This window comes from Macaca thibetana, chromosome 2 (assembly GCF_024542745.1).
Source record: "Macaca thibetana thibetana isolate TM-01 chromosome 2, ASM2454274v1, whole genome shotgun sequence".
In the NCBI taxonomy this organism is placed as follows: Eukaryota; Metazoa; Chordata; class Mammalia; order Primates; family Cercopithecidae; genus Macaca; species Macaca thibetana.
The window spans coordinates 103,373,617-103,395,547 of record NC_065579.1 but is presented as its reverse complement, the minus strand read 5'-3'; the positions used below and the strand labels follow the sequence as shown (position 1 = coordinate 103,395,547).

General features: G+C 47.5%; 2 protein-coding genes across 6 annotated transcripts in view; one reads left to right on the top strand and one right to left on the bottom strand.

Annotated features, from left to right (window-relative positions):
• Positions 1-21,931, bottom strand: part of TCTA (T cell leukemia translocation altered) — a 405,836-nt gene that overhangs the window by 330,377 nt on the left and 53,528 nt on the right. The gene's annotated exons all lie outside the window — the stretch shown is intronic.
• Positions 1,511-21,931, top strand: part of QRICH1 (glutamine rich 1) — a 64,871-nt gene continuing 44,450 nt past the window's right edge. The window contains exons 1-3 of one of the 5 annotated variants that reach the window (XM_050780797.1): positions 1,511-1,998; positions 3,474-3,533; positions 21,602-21,931. In XM_050780797.1, the coding sequence (XP_050636754.1) occupies positions 21,623-21,931 (309 nt within the window). In that variant the 5' untranslated portion in view covers positions 1,511-1,998; positions 3,474-3,533; positions 21,602-21,622. Of the gene's footprint in view, positions 1,999-2,295; positions 3,534-21,601 lie in introns of those variants that run through there. The other 4 variants (XM_050780798.1, XM_050780800.1, XM_050780796.1 and 1 more) reach the window with 4 other exon arrangements.

Sequence of the window (21,931 nt, the reverse complement as noted above, 5' to 3'; positions counted from 1 at the left end):
ATCTGAGGGCCCTGGAGACATGCTGGTGGTGGTGGTGGTATGGTTGGGGGACGGAGTTGTGCCTTTTGCACATTTTGTCTGTGAGAATGGGCTTTCCCAGAACAGAGTGGTACTGACAGCTCTGAAAGGACTGGTGCACTTTTTGGTGCTTAAAGGCAGCGGGGGCCTGGGTGGGATTCATACCCTCCGCACCTGATCTGAGGGAATGGAGGGCTCTGGGGTGTTTGTCCATGGTTAGGACCTCTGTGCCAGAGGGATCTAAAAGGTTTGTTTCTGCTGGTTGAAGAAGAGAGTCCTAGCTCCCAGTCTGATCATTCAGCATATAATTCTTTTTTTCTTTTTTTTTTTTTTTTTTTGATGTGGAGTTCCACTCTGTAGCCCAGGCTGGAGTGCAGTGGCTCGATCTCAGCTCACTGCAACCTCTGCCTCCTGGGTTCAAGCGATTCTCATGCCTCAGCCTCCCAAGTAGCTGGGATTACAGGTGGGCACCACCACTCACGAGTAATTTTTGTAATTTTAGTAGAGAAGGGGTTTCACCAAGTTAGCCCGACTGGTCTGGAATTCCTGACCTCAGGTTATCCACCCAACTCGGCCTCCCAAAGTGCTGGGATTGCAGGCGTGAGCCCCTGCGCCCAATTAGCATATAATTCTTTTTTACTTTTGAGACAGAGTCTCACTCTGTTGCCCAGGCTGGAGTGCAATAGCGTGATCTCAGCTCACTGCAACCTCCGCCTCCCAGGTTCAAGCAGTTTTCCTGCCTCAGCCTCTTAAGTGGCTGGGATCACAGGCATGCATCGCCACACTCGGCTAATTCTGTATTTTTAGTAGAGACGGGGTTTCGCCATGTTGGCCAGGCTGGTCTCGAACTCCTGATCTTAGGTGATCCACCCGCCTCGGCCTCCCAAAGTGTTGGGATTACAGGCGTCAGCCACCGCGCCCGGCCCATTCATCATATAATTTTTGAGTGCCTACTATGTGCCAGACACAGATGAGGCATACGTGCTGTGGTGCCCTTCCAAGTTCACGGGAGGGGAAATGGGTGACCATGCACTGTATGGGAGAGGTCTCCCTGGGGCTTGTGCAAGACTGGAAGAGGTTCCTGACCCAGCCTGGGCCTCAGAAAAGATTACTCTAACGAAGTGACTTCTGAAGGGAATCACGAAAGACTACGGGGAGTTTGCCAGGATAAGAGGAACAAGGGCAAAAGCTCCGAGGCAAAAAGAGTCTGCCTGGAAGCCCTCTGGGGGCAGTGTGGGCTGCTGCTGAGGCCTGAGTGTGCCTGCAGCTTTAACGCCTTCCACATTTTCCCTGTATACAAACACTAGGCTACCCGGGGGCCCGCTTTAAGGTGGACCCAACTGCTGAAGGCTGAACTCAGATGGCAGCAGATGGCGGGAGTTCCAGATGCTGAGTCCTCCAGGAGATGAGCAACCTAGAGGCTTTCCAGGCAGGGCACGCCTGGGGACGCCAGGCCCAGGACAGAAGTTTGTGGGGTCTACCTTAAGCGAGAGGCCGAGCCCGGCCAGGCCCCGCCCCGCGTGGGGGTGCTCGACCAAAGGAGGCTCTGGCGGGCGACGGAAGGTGGGTCCAAGGAGCTAGCTTGGAGCCCTAGCCTTCCGAGGCTCCACTACTAGGCCAAGTCACGGCCCTAGCTCCACCCCACATGGAGGGACGTCCATGGGCGGAGCGAGCCGTCCATACTCTATGATCCACCATCCGCTCTAGCAGCCAGAGGCGCGGCCAGCCTCCCCTGCTGAAGCGTTCACTTTAAGTCTGGCCGGGAGGCAGTCCCAGATCTCGCGGGACCGACGCCCCGATTCTCGCGAGAGGAGCAATCGACTCCTATTGGCTGTGAGGGTTGAATGTAAGATGGCGCCCAGGGAGCTGTGAGGAGAAAACCCTGTCGGTCTTGGAGCGACGACGGCAGAACCAGGGTCCCTGGCGGTGCGGCGGGGCCGGCGGGTAGAGCGGAGGCGGCGGCGGCGGTGACGTCGCCGGGTGAGGGCTCCAGTGCGGGCGGGGATGCGGCGAGGCTGTGGGCCTGAGTCGGGGAGCCCACCCCACACAACGGCGGGCGGGGGCGGGCGGGGGCGGGCGGGCCGCTACCGCTGGGCCCTGGAGAACTCGGGGCGGCTCCGGAGCCGAAAACGTTCCTGGGCTCGCGCACCCCGCCTTGTGGGTGGGGGAGGGGTGGGCCGGAGATTTGGGTGGGCGCGGCGCGAGATCGCGCGCTGGTGCGGGCGCGCGGCTGAGCCTGTTTTTACGCGCGGGCGCGCGCGCGCTGTGCGGCTCTCGGTGCGCGTGGCCGCCGACGTGCGCGTTCCCGGCCCGGATATCTTTCCTCTAGGAGCTGTGGCCCGTGGGCAAGAGCGGCTTTCCGTGGCGCGCGCCCTTCACAACCCCCCCAGTTTTGGGGCGCGCGCTCTGATGTTGGGTGGCGGTGCCGCCTCGAGAGCGCGCAGGAGGCTTCTGCTGAGCAGAGGGCCGGCCGAGGCTCGTTGTGCGGGGAAGGTTGAGGATTGGGTCCTTTCTGGTCTGGTGACGTTCCCGGGCATCCGTGGCCTCGGCCTGGAAAGAAACCAACCAGCTTTGCTGTCTGGCTTGCGGCTCCACTCCTCTGTGAGCGGGGCGAGATTGCCCGTTCTCCTCAAAGAATGCCGTTACTTGAGGCCCAAGTACGGTGTGGGTGCTTGGGTAGGGTGCTTCTGCTTCGGAAACCAAGCCCTGTTGGCTTGAGAGGGCAGTGAGCCCCTTCGGATTTCCTCACCTTGTACTGGGCTTTGTGCCGGGCGGGGAAGGTTAATATTAGAAGGCCCTTGAGTCGTAGCTGCTTATCTTTCATTAGAAATTAATACGTCCATAAGCGCAATTCATACACGTCACCACTGTGCGCTCCGGAAGGGAATTCGCTTATGTGGACCATGTGAACTCCGAGCTCTAAAATGCCAGTTTAAATCCTTAAACGCAGGCTTTTCTTTTGCGTAGGTGGGAGGGGCTTAGTCTGTTATACTAAGGGCCCACCTTTGCCTCAGCCAAAAAGTTGACCTTAAAACAAAATTGAACAACCTGAGAATCAGTGCTTTGCCTTTTTTGAAATTGCAGAAATCTCCAAGAGAAATTACTAAAATCTGACAGTGTATGACTGTAAAAGTCACCTTTGATGTAGGATTTCAGTCCTTTTCAGTTCTTTTTTTTGACCCTGCCACTGTGTTTTAGTGTCAAAGAAGTTCTAGGTTTGTCCTAGAGAAATATGCACCTCTATTTTCTAATACAAAATATCTGCTAGTTTATGATTTACAGTCTTGCTCCATTAAGCTTCAGGAAAAGGAAGCTAACAGGAAGTAAAATTAGCCATCAGATTTGATAATGGTGGGGTAGTTCTTTCTAATGTACTGTATTTTTTTTAAGAACAAAGTTAAAATTATTAAGAGAGGCTGAGGACGGAAGGAACTTTTTTGTTCTATCTTCTTCAGAATATTAGAAGTCTTAAGAACTCAGGACAAGCAGCAGAAATACATGCAACATGGTGACTGGTGAGTTAAAATTGTTCATATGCTGGAAGTATGTGTGCAGTTTTTTTTTCTGGTAATACTGAAGCATTACAAATCCTGTCAATTATTCTGCGTGCTGTCTTCCAGAAACTGTTAGGTGCTGTAAAATGAAGATGTGGGAGAACAGCATCTTTGAACTCAGCCAATTTGCTACTTGCGCAGTTTTCTCCTGTTAGGATTTAAGTCAGTGGAACCCGCATATTTAAGCATGGCAAGGCATCAGCTTTTAAAAGGACCTAGATGGTTCAAAGAAAAGCTGTAAAGTTTTTCTAGGATACACTTAAAATTTTGATTTTTTTTTTTTTTTGAGACGGAGTCTCGCTCTGTCACCCAGGCTGGAGTGCAGTGGTGTGATCTCGGCTCACTGCAGCCTCCTCCGCCTCCCAGGTTGAAGTGATTCTCCTGCCTCAGCCTCCCGAGTAGCTGGGACTACAGGCTTGTGCCACCATGCCCGGCTAATGTTTGTATTTTTGGTAGAGATGGGGTTTCACCATGTTGATCAGGCTGGCCTCGAACTCCTGACCTCGTGATCCACCTGCCCTCGGCCTCCCAAAGTGTTGGGATTACAGGTGTGAGCCACTGCACCCGGCCAAATTTTGATTAGTTTTTTAGGCTTGCTTGTTCTGGGTTATCTTTGTTTTTAACTATTAAGTTTGAGATCTTCCTTGTAAATTGGTGTTTATAAATAATGTTTCTCCAAGTTTGTCAACTAAGATTTACTTATTAGATGTCTTCCTTCGGGTCCTCTCTGATTAAGTATTCGTATACCTCTTTGAGAACCTCTGCAGTTCCACATCCTCTCTCCAGCTTATGTTGTCATTTCAAACTAAAGATCAAATAGTGGCTTAATTTTCTTTTAACTTTGAATTGCTCTAGGAAAGTAACCAAAGTCAGGGGCTCTGGATGTGACTGTCTTTCTTTAAGGCAGCTTCAGAATCAGGGATGTCTTTCCTTGCTTTGGATATGCTTTTTTTTTTTTTTTTTTAATATACTTTCTTTTAGTTTAATTAGTTGTGGTTTATATTTGATGTGCCGTGCTTCTTTCTTGTCTGGTTTTTAAATGACCACTCTTGATTTGTAAGGGTCTCTGATTTCTGAATTCTGAATTAGCTTTAGAATTAGGTGTTACATGAATACCTGTTCTTTTCTTTTTATTGTTGTTATTTTTTTGAGACAGAGTCTCGCTGTGTTGCCTGGGCTGGAGTGCTGTGGTGAGATCTTGGCTCACTGCAAGCTCCGCCCCCTGTGTTCACACCATTCTCCTGCTTCAGCCTCCCAAGGAGCTGGGACTACAGGTGTCTGCCACCATGCCCTCCTTATTTTTTGTATTTTTTAGTAGAGACAGGGTTTCACTGTGTTAGTCAGGATGGTCTCGATCTCCAGACCTCGTGATCCGCCCACCTTGGCCTCCTAAAAGTATGGGGATTACAGGCGTGAGCCCCTGCGCCCAGCCTAATACCTGTTCTTTTCTGTTATTCTGTTGCCCTACATTTTGTTCCAGATGTTTTAAGTCCTCTCCAGACTTCACTTAAATGCTTCCTTTTTATTTTTTCCTAGTTATTACATTAGATTGTGATTTCTGTTATTAAATTGATGTGGCTGTATGAAGACATGATAGATTAATTTCTTCCTTTGCTGAAAGAGGGAAGGAATGCTCCTTTAGTCTCACTCTTCAAGCAAGGGCCAAACTGTAGGTAGAAATGGTGGCTGTGTCAGAAGGCTGTTTTTCTCTCTCTCTTTTTTTTTTTTTTTTTTTTTTGAGATGGAATTTAACTCTTGTCGCCCAGGCTGGAGTGCAGTGGCGCGATTTCGGCTCGCTGCAACCTCCACCTCCTGAGTTCATGCCATTCTCCTGCCTCAGCCTCCTGAGTAGCTGGGGCTACCGATGCCCAACACCTCGCTTGGCTAATTTTTTTGTATTTATAGTGGGAACGGTGTTTCACTATGTTGGCCAGGCTGGTCTCGAACTCTTGACCTCGTGATCTGCCCACCTCGGCCTACCAAAGTGCTGAGATTACGGGCCTGAGCCACTGTGCCCACCCATGTTTTTCTCTTTCTTAAAATTTGTGAAATATTTACCCATCCATGTAAATTTAGGCGATCTCTGTACAATTTAATGAAAAAGTATAAAGTAAATGCTGGCGAAACTACTACTTTTTCAAGAAATAGAACAATGCCAGTATCCCTGAACCCTTTGTGGGTCCCTTCCTGATCACAGCTTCTCAGGCCTTGCAGACAGCTGTTATTCTGTGATCACATTCTTTTTCTTTTTTTTTTTTTTTTTTTTTTTTGAGACGGAGTCTCGCTCTGTCGCCCAGGCGAAGTGCAGTGGCCGGATCTCAGCTCACCGCAAGCTCCGCCTCCCGGGTTCACGCCATTCTCCTGCCTCAGCCTCCCCAGTAGCTGGGACTACAGGCGCCCGCCACCTCACCCGGCTAGTTTTTTTTTGTATTTTTTAGTAGAGACGGGGTTTCACCGTGTTAGCCAGGATGGTCTCGATCTCCTGACCTCGTGATCCGCCCGTCTCGGCCTCCCAAAGTGCTGGGATTACAGGCGTGAGCCACCGCGCCCGGCACATTCTTTTTCTTTTTACCTTTACCATCTCCGTAACCCTTGACATAGTTTAGATTTGTTTCTTTTTGAGTTTTATATAAATGGACTCATACTGTATTATGTTGTCTTAATACAGTGTTTGTGAAATTTGTTCACATTGTGTGCAGCTGTTCATTCCCATTTTTTTATGTAGTATTCTGTTGTATGAATATACCATAATGTATTTATCCATTCCACTATTAATAGATGTCTGGGTTGCTTCCAGGTTTTAGCTATTAAGAGTGCTGCTGTGAACATTCTTCTATTAAGTACCCTTGTTGAAAAAAAGTTCCTTCATATACACTGATGGGTAAAATTGCTTGGGTTCATAGAATGGATATTTTCAGCTTCACTAGATAATGCAAGTGGTTGTGCCAGTTTACAGTCCGTCAGTATTTGGGAAAAATACAAATGTTAATTTCCCGATTGAAAATAGAACCATGGCCGGGTGCAGTGGCTCACGCCTGTAATCCCAGCACTTTAGCAGGCCAGTGCGGGCAGATCACCTGAGATCAGGAGTTCCAGACCAGCCTGGCCAACATGGTGAAACCTCCTCTCTACTAAAAATACAAAAATTAGCAGGCATGGTGATGAGCGCCTGTAATCCCAACTACTCGGGAGGATGAGGCAGGAGAATCGTTTGAACCTGGGAGGCAGAGGTTGCAGTAAACTGAGACTGCGCCATTGCACTCCAGGCTAGGGGACAGAGTGAGAATGTGTTTTTTAAAAAAAAAAAAAGGAAGAAAAGAAAATAGAACCGTGATGAAAATGCCCCTAAACCAGGGACTCCTCTGGCATGGGGCAGATAAATGGCCTAATGGAATAACTTCTATCACAGCCGGGCGCGGTGGCTCAAGCCTGTAATCCCAGCACTTTGGGAGGCCCAGACGGGCGGATCACGAGGTCAAGAGATCGAGACCATCCTGGCTAACACGGTGAAACCCGGTCTCTGCTAAAAAATGCAAAAAAAAAACTAGCCGGGCGTGGTGGCGGGCGCCTGTAGTCCCAGCTGCTCGGGAGGCTGAGGCAGGAGAATGGCATAAACCCGGGAGGCGGAGCTTGCAGTGAGCTGAGATCTGGCCACTGCACTCTAGCCTGGGCGACAGAGCGAGACTCCGTCTCAAAAAAAAAAAAAAAACTTCTATCACAAACCCTGCAGTTGTCTAGTATCCTTAAAAATAGAAATAGGGGGCTGGGCGTGGTGACTCAAACCTGTAATCCCAGCACTTTGGGAGGCTGAGATGGGCGGATCACGAGGTCAGGAGATCGAGACCATCCTGGCTAACATGGTAAAACCGCATCTCTACTAAAAAAAATACAAAAAACTAGTTGGGCGTGGTGGCAGGCACCTGTAGTCCCAGCTACTCAGGAGGCTGAGGCAGGAGAATGGCATAAACCCGGGAGGTGGAGCTTGCAGTGAGCTGAGATCCTGCCACTGCACTCCAGCCTGGGCGACAGAGCGAGACTCTGTCTCAAAAAAAAAAAAAGAAATGGGGTGGAACACAGTGACTTGTGATTGCAATCCCAGCAGTTTGGGAGGCCAAGGTGGGAGGATTACTTGAGCCTAAGAGTTGGAGACCAGCCTGGGCAAGATAGCAAGACCCTGTTTCTGCAAAAAAATAAAAATAGCTAGTTGTGGTAGCATGGGCCTGTAGTCCCAGCTACTCGGAAGGCTGAGACAGGAGGATTGTTTGAGCCAGGAGTGTGAGGCTGCAGCGACCTGTGAACGTACCACTGCATTTTATCCTGGGTAATGGAGCAAGACCCTGTCTTATTAAAAAAAAAAAAAAAAAAAAAAAAAAAAAAAGACAAAAGGCTGGCTGCAGTGGCTCAGGGCATGTAATCCCAGCACTTTGGGAGGACTAGGGCGGCCGGATCACCTGAGTTCAGGAGCTCAAGAACAGCCTGACCAATATGGTGAAACCCCGATTCTACTAAAAATACAAAAAAAATTAGCTGGGCTTGGTGGTGTGCGCCTGTAGTTCCTGCTACTCGGAAGGCTGAGGCAGGAGAACTGCTTGAACCCAGGAAGCGGAGGTTGCAGTGAACCGAGGTGGTGCCATTGCACTCCAGCCTGGGCAACAAAGTGAGACTCCATCTCAAAAAAATAAAAATACAAACAAACAAAACCCAGGCAAAAGAATAGAAATATGTCAGTCCTGGATGGGCGCGGTAGCTCATGCTTGTAATCCCGGCACTTTGGGAGGCTGAGGCGGGTGGATCACGAGGTCAGGAGACTGAGACCATCCTGGCTAACACGGTGAAACTCTGTCTCTAAAAAATACAAAAAAAAAAAAAAAAAAAAAAATTAGCTGGGCGTGGTAGCGGTCGCCCGTGGTCCCAGCTACGCAGGAGGCTGAGGCAGGAGACTGGCATGAACCTGGGAGGCGGAACTTGCAGTGAGCCGAGATTGTGCCACTGCACTCCAGTGCAGCTGAGATCATGCCACTGCATTCCAGCCTGGGTGACAGAGTGAGACTCTGTCTCCAAAAAAATAAATAAAATGAATACATTCACATGGAAAAAAAAATCAATTTCCATTGTAAGGAGTCATATTTGTCATATAAACATATGGAGTTATTTCGAAGAAGCATGGAAGACATACTTCTTTTTTTTTTTTTTTTTTTTTTTTTTTTTTTTTTTTTGAGACGGAGTCTCGCTCTGTCACCCAGGCTGGAGTGCAGTGGCCGGATCTCAGCTCACTGCAAGCTCCTCCTCTCGGGTTCACGCCATTCTCCTGCCTCAGCCGCCCGAGTAGCTGGGACTACAGGCACCCGCCACTTCGCCCGGCTAGTTTTTTGTATTTTTTAGTAGAGACGGGGTTTCACCGTATTAGCCAGGATGGTCTCGATCTCTTGACCTCATGATCCGCCCATCTCGGCCTCCCAAAGTGCTGGGATTACAGGCTTGAGCCACCGCGCCCGGCCCTTCTTTTTTTTTTTGAGATGAGCCTCCACCTCCTGGGTTCAAGCAATTCTTCTGCCTCAGCCTCACGACTAGCTGGGACTACAGGCGTATGGTACCCTGCCTGGCTAATTTTCGTATTTTTAGTAGAGACGGGGTTTCACCCCTGTTGGCCAGGCTGGTCTTGAACTCCTGACCTCGTGATCTGCCCATCTTGATTTTCCAAAGTGCTGGGATTTACAGGCATGAGCCACTGCACCTCGCCTATTTTATTTTATTTATCTATTTATTTTTATTATTTTTTGAGACAGAGTCTTGTTCTGTTGCCCAGGCTGGAGTGCAGTGGTGCGATTTCGGTTTACTGCAACTTCTGTCTCCCAGGTTCACACCATTCTCCTGCCTCAGCCTCCCTAGTAGCTAGGACTACCGGCACCATACCTGGCTAATTTTCATATTTTTAGTAGAGATGGGGTTTCACCATATTAGCCAGGCTGGTCTCAAATTCCTGACCTTGTGATCTGCCTGCCTTGGCCTCCCAAACTGCTGGGATTACAGGCGTGAGCCACTGCGCCTGGCCTATTTTATTTTATTTTTTTTGAGACAGAGTTTTGCTCTTGTTGCCTGGGCTGGAGTGCAGTTGCGCAATCTCGGCTCACTGCAATCTCCGCCTGCTAGGTGCAAGCAATTCTCCTGCCTCAGCTTCCCGAGTAGCTGAGGTTACAAGTGCCCGCCACCATGCCTGGCTAATTTTATTTTATTTTTTTTTTTTGAGACGGAGTCTCACTCTGCTGCCCAGGCTAGAGTGCAGTGGCCGGATCTCAGCTCACTGCAAGCTCCGCCTCCCAGGTTTACGCCATTCTCCTGCCTCAGCCTCCCGAGTAGCTGGGACTACAGGCGCCCGCCACGTCACCCGGCTAGTTTTTTGTATTTTTTTAGTAGAGACGGGGTTTCACCGTGTTAGTCAGGATGGTCTCGATCTCCCGACCTTGTGATCCGCCTGTCTCGGCCTCCCAAAGTGCTGGGATTACAGGCTTGAGCCACCGCGCCCGGCCCGCCTGACTAATTTTTGTGTTTTTGGTGGAGATACGATTTCACCATGTTGGCCAGACTAGTCTTGAACTCCCAACCTCAGGTGATCTGCCCACCTCAGCCTCCCAAAGTGCTGGGGATTACAGGTGTTAGCCGCTGCACCGAGCCCCATGTGAATGTGTTCAAACTGGACTAAACTATGAAGAGCCATTGTTGGAGTAGATGTGAACCTTGAGGGGCCTCAAAGCCTAAGGAAGAGGTAAGGTTCTGAGGCAGCTCAGACTTTCTTCTTTTAGTCCATCACGGATTGTTGACTCACTGCAGAGCCATACAGGGGGCCCAAAAGAGGTATCAGGGATAAGAAACCCAAGAAAGCGTGAGTATCTTCCCTTGGTACCTAAACAGAAAAAAGAAAAAAAATTTGCAAACAGACCTATAGAAATGTAATAGACTGTTGTTTTGGAGTAACCTTTGTCCATGGTACCATCTTACGTTCTAGTAATAAAATAATAAAAATAATAACTCATGTAGTGAAGAATTGTCATGCATCAGGCACTATGTTAAGCTCCAGTAGAAGGAAATACAGAGGAGCCAGGCGCAGTGGCTCACTCCTGTAATCCCAGCACTTTGGGAGGCCAAGGATCATGAGGTCAGGAGATGGAGACTGTCCTAACACGGTGAAATTCCGTGTCTACTAAAAATACAAAAAAATTAGCCAGGCATGGTGGTGGGCGCCTGTAGTCCCAGCTACTTGGGAGGCTGAGGCAGGAGAATGGTGTGAACCCGGTAGGCGGAGGTTGCAGTGAGCCCAGATCGGACCACTGCACTCCAGCCTGGGTGACAGCAAGACTCTGTCTCAAAACAGAGAAAGAAGGAAATACAGGGGAGATATCAGTGATGAATTTGAATTTATACCAGCAAAAATGTCCAGGGTCTGTTTAAGGGAGTGCTGGTTTTCCTTTATTTATTTATTTATTTTACAAAGCAGCTATGTTTAAAAGCATTTAGAAGTAAATGCTTGTTTACAGACCTCATGCACCCCAAGAGCATTAGAGTATTTTCTGTTTTTGTTATTAGTCTCATCAGAGTCCCAGAAATTGGGAACACTCAAATATCCTCATGGCTGCATGTGTTTCAGAAATACTTTATTTAATATCTTGACTGTTTGTCACTAAGTCTTTTATTTATTTATTTATTTATTTATTTTTTTGAGACGGAGTCTCGCTCTGTCGCCCAGGCTGGAATGCAGTGGCCGGATCTCAGCTCACTGCAAGCTCCGCCTCCCGGGTTTACGCCATTCTCCTGCCTCAGCCTCCCGAGTAGCTGGGATTACAGGCGCCCGCCACCTCGCCCGGCTAGTTTTTTGTATTTTTTAGTAGAGACGGGGTTTCACCGTGTTAGCCAGGATGGTCTCGATCTCCTGACCTCGTGATCTGCCTGTCTCGGCCTCCCAAAGTACTGGGATTACAGGCTTGAGCCACCGCGCCCGGCCCGTCACTAAGTCTTTTACTTGGAGCTAACTAAGAATCTTTTGTCTCTTTTAGAAGTTTCTCTATTTATGTTTATTACAAAGGCTCAACTTTTGTGTCTTATGAGCAGTATCTTGAAGTCAAGTCTTCATTATTTTGTACAAGTTTTTGGTATTTTATCGTTTAGTTTCTTTTTCTTTTTTTGTTTTTTTTTTTTTTGAGATGGAGTTTCGCCGTTGTTGCCCAGGCAGGAGTGCGGTGGCATGGTCTTGGCTTACTGCAACCTCCGCCTCCCGGGTTCAAGCAATTCTCCTGTCTCAGCCTTCCGAGTAGCTGGGATTGCAGGCGCCCGCCACCACACCCAGCTCATTTTTTTTTTGTATTTTTAGTAGAGACGGGGTTTCACCATGTTGGTTAGGCTGATTTCAAACTACTGACCTTGGGTGATCCACCCACCTTGGCCAAAGTGCTGGGATTATAGGCATGAGCCACGTTGTTCAGCTGGTTTAGTTTCTCTCAGATTTTGAAAGAAAATCATACTATGATCAACCAGAATTGTTTATGTGTCTGTTACCATTCCTGCACTATAGCCACTGTGTAGAAAAAGATGAGTTATTTATTTATCTATTCATTTTTTGAGATGGAGTCTCGCCCTGTCACCCAGGCTGAAGTGCAGTGGCACAATCTCACCTCCTGGGTTCATGCCATTCTCCTACCTCAGCCTCCCAAGTAGCTGAGACTATAGGCGCCCAACACCACGCCTGGCTAGTTTTTTTGTATTTTTAGTAGAGATGGGGTTTCTTTTTTTTTTTTTTTTTTTGAGACGGAGTCTCGCTCTGTCACCCAGGCTGGAGTGCAGTGGCGCGATCTCGGCTCACTGCAAGCTCCGCCTCCTGGGTTTACGCCATTCTCCCGCCTCAGCCTCCGGAGTAGCTGGGACTACAGGCACCCGCCACCTCGCCCGGCTAGTTTTTTGTATTTTTAGTAGAGACGGGGTTTCACCGTGGTCTCGATCTCCTGACCTGGTGATCCGCCCGCCTCGGCCTCCCAAAGTGCTGGGATTACAGGCGTGAGCCACCGCGCCCGGCTGAGACGGGGTTTCACTGTGTTAGCCAGAATGGTCTCGATCTCCTGACCTGGTGATCCCCCCGCCTCAGTCTCCTAAAGTGCTGGGATTACAGGCGTGAGTCTTAGATTAATACAACTTGTGGAAAATTCAGAGGAGTATTAAACAGGAAGAAACTTAAATACTCTGGTTCCATCATCCAGGCATAACTACTGTTAGCATTCCTTTTTTTTTGTTTTTTGTTTTTTGAGGCGGAGTCTCACTCTTTCCCCAGGCTGAATGCAGTGGCGCAATCTCAGCTCCCTGCAACCTCTGCCTCCTGGATTCAAGCGATTCTCCTGCCTCAGCCTCTAGAGTAGCTGGGATTATGGGTGGCTGCCACTATGCCCAATTAGTTTTTGTATTTTTAGTGGAGATGGGGTTTCACCATGGTGGCCAGGCTGGTCTCACAATCTTGGCTGGATGCTATGGCTCATGCCTGTAATCCTAGCACTTTGGGAGACCGATGCTGTGGATCGCTTGAGGTAAGGAGTTCAAGAACATCCTGACCAACATGGCGAAATCCCGTCTCTACTAAAATACAAAAATTAGCTGGGTATGGTGGCGGGTGCCTGTAATCCCAGGTACTTTGGAGGCTGAGGCAGGAGTATTGCTTGAACCCAGGAGGCGGAGGTTTCAGTGAACCAGAATCATGCAACTACACTCCAGCCTGGGCGACAGAGCAAGACTCTGTCTCAAAAAAAAAAAAAGAATTTAGGCTGGGCATAGTGGCTCACGCCTGTAATCTCAGCACTTTGGAAGGTGGAAGCAAGTGGATTACCTGAGGTTAAGAGTTCAAGACCAGCCTAACCAACATGGCGAAACCTCGTCTCTACTAAAAATACAAAAATTAGTCTGGTGTGGGCCGGGTGCAGTGGCTCACGCCTATAATGCCAGCACTTTGGGAGGCTGAGGCGGGTGGATCATGAGGTTAGGAGTTCAAGACCAGCCTGGCCAAGATGGTGAAACCTTGTCTCTACTAAAAATACAAAAATTAGCCAGGCATGATGGCAGGTGCCTGTAATCCCAGCTACTCAGGAGGCTGAGCCAGGAGAATCGTTTGAACCTGGGGGCGGAGGTTGCAGTGAGCCAAGTTCGTGCTACTGCACTCCAGCCTGGGTGACAGAGTGAGACTCCATCTCAAAAAAAGAAAAAAAATTTAGCCAGGTGTGGTGCTGCCCACCCGTAGTCCCAGCTACTCAGGAGACTCAGGCAAGAGAATTGCTTGAACCCGGGAAGCAGAGGTTGTGGTGAGCTGAGATCATGCCACTGCACTCCAGCCTGGGTGACAGAGTGAGACTCCATCTCAAAAAAAAAAAAAAAAATTAAGATAGTGATGGTTTCCCTATGTTGCCTAGACTGGTCTCAAACTTTTGGGCTCAAATGATCTTCTTGGGCTCAAATGATCATCAGCCTTCCAAAGCATTGGGGTTACAGGCTTGAGCCACCATGCCCAGCCTGTTAACTTAATTGCTTGCTTATTTACTTATTATCTATGAATAAATGATAGAGTCTCACTGTCACCCAGGCTGGAGTGCAGTGGCATGATAATAGCTCACTGCAGGCTCAAACTGCTGGGATCAAGCCATCCTTCCGCCTCGGCCTCCCAAGTAACTGGGACTACAGGTGAGAGCCACCATGCTCAGCTTAGTATTGACATTTTCTTTTTTTTTTTTTTTTTGAGACGGAGTCTCGCTGTGTCTCCCAGGCTGGAGTGCAGTGGCCGGATCTCGGCTCACTGCAAGCTCCGCCTCCCTGCAAGCTCCGCCTCCCGGGTTCACGCCATTCTCCCGCCTCAGCCTCCCAAGTAACTGGGACTACAGGCGCCCGCCACCACGCCCGGCTAGTTTTTTTTTTGTATTTTTAGTAGAGACGGGGTTTCACCATGTTAGCCAGGATAGTCTCGATCTCCTGACCTCGTGATCCACCTGCCTTGGCCTCCCAAAGTGCTGGGATTACAGGCTTGAGCCACCGCGCCCGGCCAGTATTGACATTTTCTAATGGTTTTATGGAATGTTTCCTACCTCAAGCTTGTTTGTCTTTTAAATTATTACTATTATTTCTAAGAGATAGGATCTCACTGTGGTGCCCAGGTTGGAATGCAGTGGCTGTCCACAGACAGGATCCTGCTACTGATCAGGACGGAAGTTTTGACCTGCTCCATTTCCAACTTGGGTCGGTTCACCCCTCCTTAGGCAACCTGGTGATTTCCTGCTCCCATGAAGTCACCATATTGATGCTGAACTTAGTGTGGACACCTGATTGACATAGCGCACTACAGCCCAGAACTCCTGGACTACTCAAGCAATCCTCCTGTTTCAGCCTTCTGGGTAGCCGAGACTGCAGGCATGCACCATCATCCCAGCCCCCTTCCCCCCACATTTTTTTTTTGAGACAGAATCTCACTCTGTCTCCAGGCTAGAGTTCAGTGGTGCGATCTTGGCTCACTGCAACCTCCACCTCCCAGGTTCAAGCGATTCTCCTGCCTCAGCCTCACGAGTAGCTGGGATTACAGGCATGCTCCACCATGCCCAGCTAATTTTGTATTTTTAGTAGAGACGGGGATTCTCCATGTTGGTCAGGCTGGTCTCAAACACCCAACCTCGGGTTATCTGCCTGCCTTGGCCCCGCAAAGTCCATGGTGTTAGGATTACAGACATGAGCCACTGCACCCGGCCTTTGTTTGTTTGTTTGTTTGTTTGTTTGAGATGGAGTCTTGCTCTGTTGCCCAGGCTGGAGTGCAGTGGTGCAGTCTCGGCTCACTACAAGCTCCGCCTCCCAGGTTCACACCATTCTCCTGCCTCAGCCTCCCGAGTAGCTGGGACTACAGGCACCTGCCACCACGCCTGGCTTATTTTTTGTATTTGTATTTTGTATTAGCCAGGGTGGTCTCGATCTCCTGACCTCATGATCCACCCGCCTTGGCCTCCCAAAGTGCTGGGATTACAGATGTGATCCACCCCGCCAGGCTTTTTTTTTTTTTTTTTTTTTTTAATGAAAGGCTTAAAGAATGGATTTTGATGGTTTATAGCAAGTAACTTTTTGAAGCTTTTATATTTTCTGACAACCGAATATCTAGCTTATTTGCCTGTTTGCTCAGGAAATAAATTTGTATTTGGACTAGCATTTCTTATAGTAACTTTTTAAAGGTACTATTCTAGAAATACTGACTGGTAGGATTTATTTGGAGATGACATAGGCAGCAGAATGATTTTTATCATATCTTTGGAAACTTGATTGACAAAAAATACGTTCTGGACTTTGGTATGAAATGTTGTATTCTAAAACTAAAATATTGATTAAATAGAAGTTTTTTTCACTTAGCTAAATGTTTGTCTAAAATAGAGGACATGTTGCTGGGGGCAGTGGCTCACGCCTCTAATCTTAGCACTTTGGGAGGGTGGGCAGATTGCTTGAGACGAGGAGTTTGGGACCAGCCTGGCTAACATAGCAAAACTCCATCTCCACTGAAAATACAAAAACTAGCCTGGTGTGGGGGCAGGTGTCTGTAATTCCAGCACTTTGGGAGGCCAAGATGGGCAGATTACAAGGTCAAGAGTTCGAGACCAGCTTAGTCAACATGGTGATACCCTGTCTCTACTAAAAATACAAAAATTTGGTGGGCATATTGGCGTGTGCCTGTAATCCCAGCTACTTGGGAGACTAAGGCAGGAGAATTGTTGGAACCTGGGAGACAGAGGTTACAGTGAGCAAAAATCATGCCACTGCACTCCTGGGCTACAGAGCAAGACTCTGTCTCCAAAAAAAAAAAAAAAAAAAAGAAGGCTTCGGCCAGGCATGGTGGCCTATGTCTGTAATCCCAGCACTTTGGGAGGCTGAGGTGGGCAGATAGATCTCTTGAGCCCAGGAGTTTGAGAACAACGTGGGCAACATGGCAAAACCCTGTCTCTGCAACAAATACAATAATTAGCTGGGCATGGTGGCACATGCCTGTAGTCCCAGCTGCTTGGGCGGCTGAGGTGGGAGGATCGATAGAGCCTAGGAGGTTGAGGTTGCAGTAAGCCAAGATTTTATACCACTGCACTCCATCCTGGGCGATAGAATAAGACCTTGTCTCAAGAAACCCACAACAGAAAATCGGGGGTGTGGAACTTTAATTTCCTGATCTTACATAGAACTCCATAGATACTCCAATTTTTTTGTTTTTTAAGACGGAATCTCACTCTGTTGCCTAGGCTGGAGGGCAATGGTGCAGTTTCAGCTAACTGCAACCTCCATCTCCTGGGTTCAAGTGATTCTCCTGTCTCAGCCTCCTGAGTAGCTGGGATTACAGGCATGTGCCATCATGCCTGGCTAATTTTTATATTTTTAGTAGAGGCAGGATTTCACCATGTTGGCCAGGCTATTCTCGATCTCCTCCTGCCCTCAGGTGATCCACCTGGCTCAGCCTCCCAAAAAGTGCTGGCATTAGAGGCCTGAGCCACTGCACCTAGGCAATACTCTAAAAGTGAGTCTACAAGTAGAGGCATAAAGGTATGATGTGATTGGTAGGGTTTGGTGAGAGGAGGGTGATTTTTAGTTTTTTATGTATAATTTGTTTAGGCTTTTTTTTTTTTTTTTTGAGATGGAGTTTTACTCTTGTTGCCCAGACTGGAGTGCAATGGCATGATCAAGAACCAGAGGTCAAAGCATACTTAGCTGCTTTTACTTTTTATTTTATATCTTTTTTTTTTTTTTTTTTTTGAGACAGAGTCTGGCTCTGTCGCCCAAGCTGGAGTGCAATGGCGCGATCTCGGCTCACTGCAGGTTCTGCCTCCCAGGTTCACACCTTTCTCTTGCCTCAGCCTCCCGAGTACCTTGGACTACAGGCACCTGCCACCACGCCCGGTTAATTTTTCTATTTTTAGTAGAGATGGGGTTTCACCGTGTTAGCCAGGATGGTCTCGATCTCCTGACCTTGTGATCCGCCCGCCTGGGCCTCCCAAAGTGCTGGGATTACAGGAGTGAGCCACCGTGCCTGGCCTTATTTTATATCTTTTTATACTATTAGAACAGTTTTTCTTAGTTAAGTTTCATATCCCTTTCCCCAACCCCTGAATAAACCTCCAAAAACAAAACAAAAACTAGGTGGAATTCTATACTGAGTACTGTAGAAAGCTTGTTTCTAGTAAGAAAAGTTGGTGAAATTATCTTTTACACTTAATATCAGACTTGAGGTGAGGTTTAAGCTGCCCCTTCTGAGTTTCTGAAACTTGAAAGACAAGAGTGAGGAGAAATAGGGTTACTAGGAGGATCATAGACATTGGCTTTACTAGGCAATAGTCATGAAGGTTTTTCAGTTCTGTAAACTTTGTTTGCGGTGTTTTGTTTTTTTTCTTGTTTTTTTTTAAATTATTTTTTGTTGTTTTTTTGTTTTGTTTGATTTTGAATTCCCATCTACTCCATCGGGAAACAGTGTTTCTTTGTATTGGTGTTTACTCATTTGTCTTTTCCCAGACTTGAGACAAAAAAAGGTTTTTGCTGCATGCAAAAACTTTACTTTTGTACCTTAAAAAAAAGAAAATTGCTTTTTGTAGTAGCTTTGACAGTTTTATCAATCTCAGTATATTATGTAAATACAACTGACAGTTGAAGAAAATACATTTTAGGAAATGTAAATTCCAACTGACCTGCTGCTCTTTTGTAATGGAGGTGAAAAACTGAAATTATGTACCAGCATGGTAGAGGACCTCTTAATGGCTGCTCATAAAATCTCTCCTTTGTCCCCTTTTGAGCAGAAGGGTATGTGTGATTAGATATTAGAATTTCATAACTTTGTAATGTTACCAGATCTTTATTATGAAAGATGCCTGTTTTTTTTTAGGTAGAGTGTCACTCTGGTGCCCAAGCTGGAGTGCAGTGGCACAATCTTGGCTCACTGCAACCTCTGCCTCCTGGACTCAAGCAATTCTCCCGCCTCGGCCTCCTGAGTAGCTGGTATTACAGGTGCCTGCTATCACGCCTGGCTAATTTTTGTATTTTTAGTAGAGACAGGGTTTCACTTTGTTGGCCAGGCTGGTCTTGAACTCCTGACCTCAGGTGATCTGCCCACCTTGGCCTCCCAAAGTGTTGGGATTACAGGTGTGAGCCACCGCACCTGGCTGAAAGATGCCTTCTTAAGGAAATCCCTACTGTGATGCTGTTAACAAAGGGGAACTTTGATACATTCTGTGCAAGTGTGGCAAATGAGTGCTTTCGGATCACCTAAGCCAAGTAGCCTTCTCTGAATCTGTAGTTAGGCAAAGTGTGTTTGGCTTGATGCTCTCCTTCTGTGTGACGTGGACATCGACAACTTTTTTATTATTTTATTTTATTATTAGTATTTTTTTTACAGATGAAGGTCTCTCTAGGTTTCCCAGCTCAAAGACCTGGGCTCAAGCAATCCTCCCGCCTCAGCCTCCTGAGTAGCTGAGACTACATATGTGCACCACTGTGACCAGCTGATAACTTAATTTTTTTTTTTTTTTTTTTTTTGAGACGGAGTCTCGCTGTGTCGCCCAGGCTGGAGTGCAGTGGCGCGATCTCGGCTCACTGCAAGCTCCGCCTCCCGGGTTCACGCCATTCTCCCGCCTCAGCCTCCGAGTAGCTGGGACTACAGGCGCCCGCCACCACGCCCGGCTAGTTTTTTGTATTTTTAGTAGAGACGGGGTTTCACCATGTTAGCCAGGATGGTCTCGATCTCCTGACCTCGTGATCCACCCGCCTCGGCCTCCCAAAATGCTGGGATTACAGGCTTGAGCCACTGCGCCCGGCCTTTTTTTTTTTTTTTTTAAGACAGAGTTATGCTCTGTCGCCTAGGCTGGAGTGCATTGGAGTGATCTTGGCTCTCTGCAGCCTAGATCTTTGGACTCAAGCAATCCTTCCACCTTAGCCTCCCTAGTAGCTGGGACTACAGGTGCATGCCACCACACCCAGTTAATTTTTGTATTTTTTTGTAGAGATGGAGTTTCTCCATGTTGCCCAGGCTGAGGTGGAAGGATTGCTTGAGTCCATGAAGCTATGGATATTACAGAGAGAATCGGGTGGCTCACGCCTATAATCCCAGCACTTTGGGAGGCCAAGGCGGGCAGATCACCTGAAGTCAGGAGTTTGAGACCAGCCGGGCCAACACAGCGAAACCCAGTCTCTACTAAAAATACATAAATTAGCTGGGCATGGTGGTGGGCGCCTGTAGTCCCAGCTACTTGGGAGGCTGAGGCAGGAAAATCACTTGAACCTGGGAGGATGCAGTGAGCCGAGATCGTGCCACTGCACTCTAGCCTGGGTGACAGAGGGAGACTCCATCTGGAAAAAAAAAAAAAGGCTGGGCGTGGTAGTTCATGCCTGTAATCCCAGCACTTTGGGAGGCCGAGGCAGGCAGATCACGAGGTCAGGAGATCGAGACCATCCTGGCTAAGATGGCGAAACCCCGTCTCTACTAAAAATACAAAAAAATTAACTGGATGTGGTGGCGGGTGCCTGTAGTCCCAGCTACTCGAGAGGCTGAGGCAGGATAATGGGGTGAACCCAGGAGGTGGAGCTTACAGTGAGCTGAGATTGTGCCACTGCACTCCAGCCTGGACAACAGAATGAGACTCTGTCTCAAAAAAAAAAGGAAAAAAATCATAATTCTTCCTGTTCCACATTGAATTTCAAATGTAGCAGGTATATATGAAGCAACTAACATGGGTGAGCTGTTCGGAGAGAACCAGGACATAGTCTTGTCTGCCAAGAATTTAGAGCCTAGGTAGAAGAAAGGAGATGCTTTACCCACATATTTTATATCTGTAACGTAAGGTAGAGCATCTGGTCAGTCTAGTATATCTGGCCTGATTGCTCAAGGGAACAAATCACCTTTCCAGACATTCAGAATTATCGGAGAATCCTTTTTGGCAAAAACGTTTGCTTGGTTTCTGTTACTCTTTCATCCTGCTGCTACTTTTATTCTGAAGGTCTGGCTGATCAAGGGAGGATGGTACAAAGGTAGCAGCGACAGGGGTCAGCAGTCCACAGATTGCACACTTGTCCCTCAGGTAATGAGAGTTAACTGTCTACATCTGCAGGTTAATTCTTAAGGTAAATAAATACCTGATGAAAACTTGTAGAATTTATTTCTGAATTTTAGTAGTGACCTGGATATTTAAAGCACTATATACCTTCTTTTCCCAGAATTATTTTAATAGTATTAGTTACATTTATGTAGTACTATCTATGTGTTAGGTGATTTTCTAAATGCCTTATTAAATCCTCATGTCAACTGTGAGGTAAGTACTATTGTATCCCCATTTTACTCACAAGAAAACTAAGGTTAATTGACTTTTCTAGAGTTAAATAATGAAGGAAACATAAAGTTGGGATTTGAACCCAGGTAGCTCGGCTCCAGAGTCCGTGCTCTTAACTAATAAGCTGTGTTGCAAAAGAATGTGAGCAGCATATGGCAAAATAGGATTTTTGGTTTTTCTGATGGGAGATGAAGAACATATCCTCTGCCTCTTGTGTCTTGCCACAACTAGGTGGCATCCCTATCTCTGCTATAGGAAATGCTTGGAAATAAAACATATCCATAGGAATCCCTGCCCCTGGCTTCTTCCTCCTTGCTTGGTGTCCTCTCTGTGATGGTCACAGAGCGGTTTTGCATGTGACATTTACTGTCCAGTGCTTGGTTCTGCACAGAAGATGGGATTGACCTAGTGCTAGGTGGGAAATGTGTTTTCAGCCTGTTTCATCCAGTATTGTGAAGCATGTGTTTGTTTTTTGTTTTCAGTGTGATAGTTTTATTTAAGAAATGTTAATGGAAATAATTTTCAAACATCCATTAATTGAAAAAATAAGGTGGTATAATAAAACTTTATTTTTTTATTGTATATGTATACAGCTGCCCTGAATATATTCCAGTCTTGTGCAAGGGTAATTGTTTCTGGGCATTTCCTGCTAAAAACAGTAACATAATTTTGACTTCTGTTTATTTCTAGGAACCCTAAGGGCTCTGCAATATGAATAATTCCCTGGAGAACACCATCTCCTTTGAAGAGTACATCCGAGTAAAGGCACGGTCTGTCCCGCAACACAGGATGAAGGAATTTCTGGACTCACTGGCCTCTAAGGGGCCAGAAGCCCTTCAGGAGTTCCAGCAGACAGCCACCACTACCATGGTGTACCAACAGGGTGGGAACTGCATATACACAGACAGCACTGAAGTGGCTGGGTCTTTGCTTGAACTTGCCTGTCCAGTCACCACCAGTGTTCAGCCACAAACCCAGCAAGAACAGCAGATCCAGGTTCAGCAGCCACAGCAGGTTCAG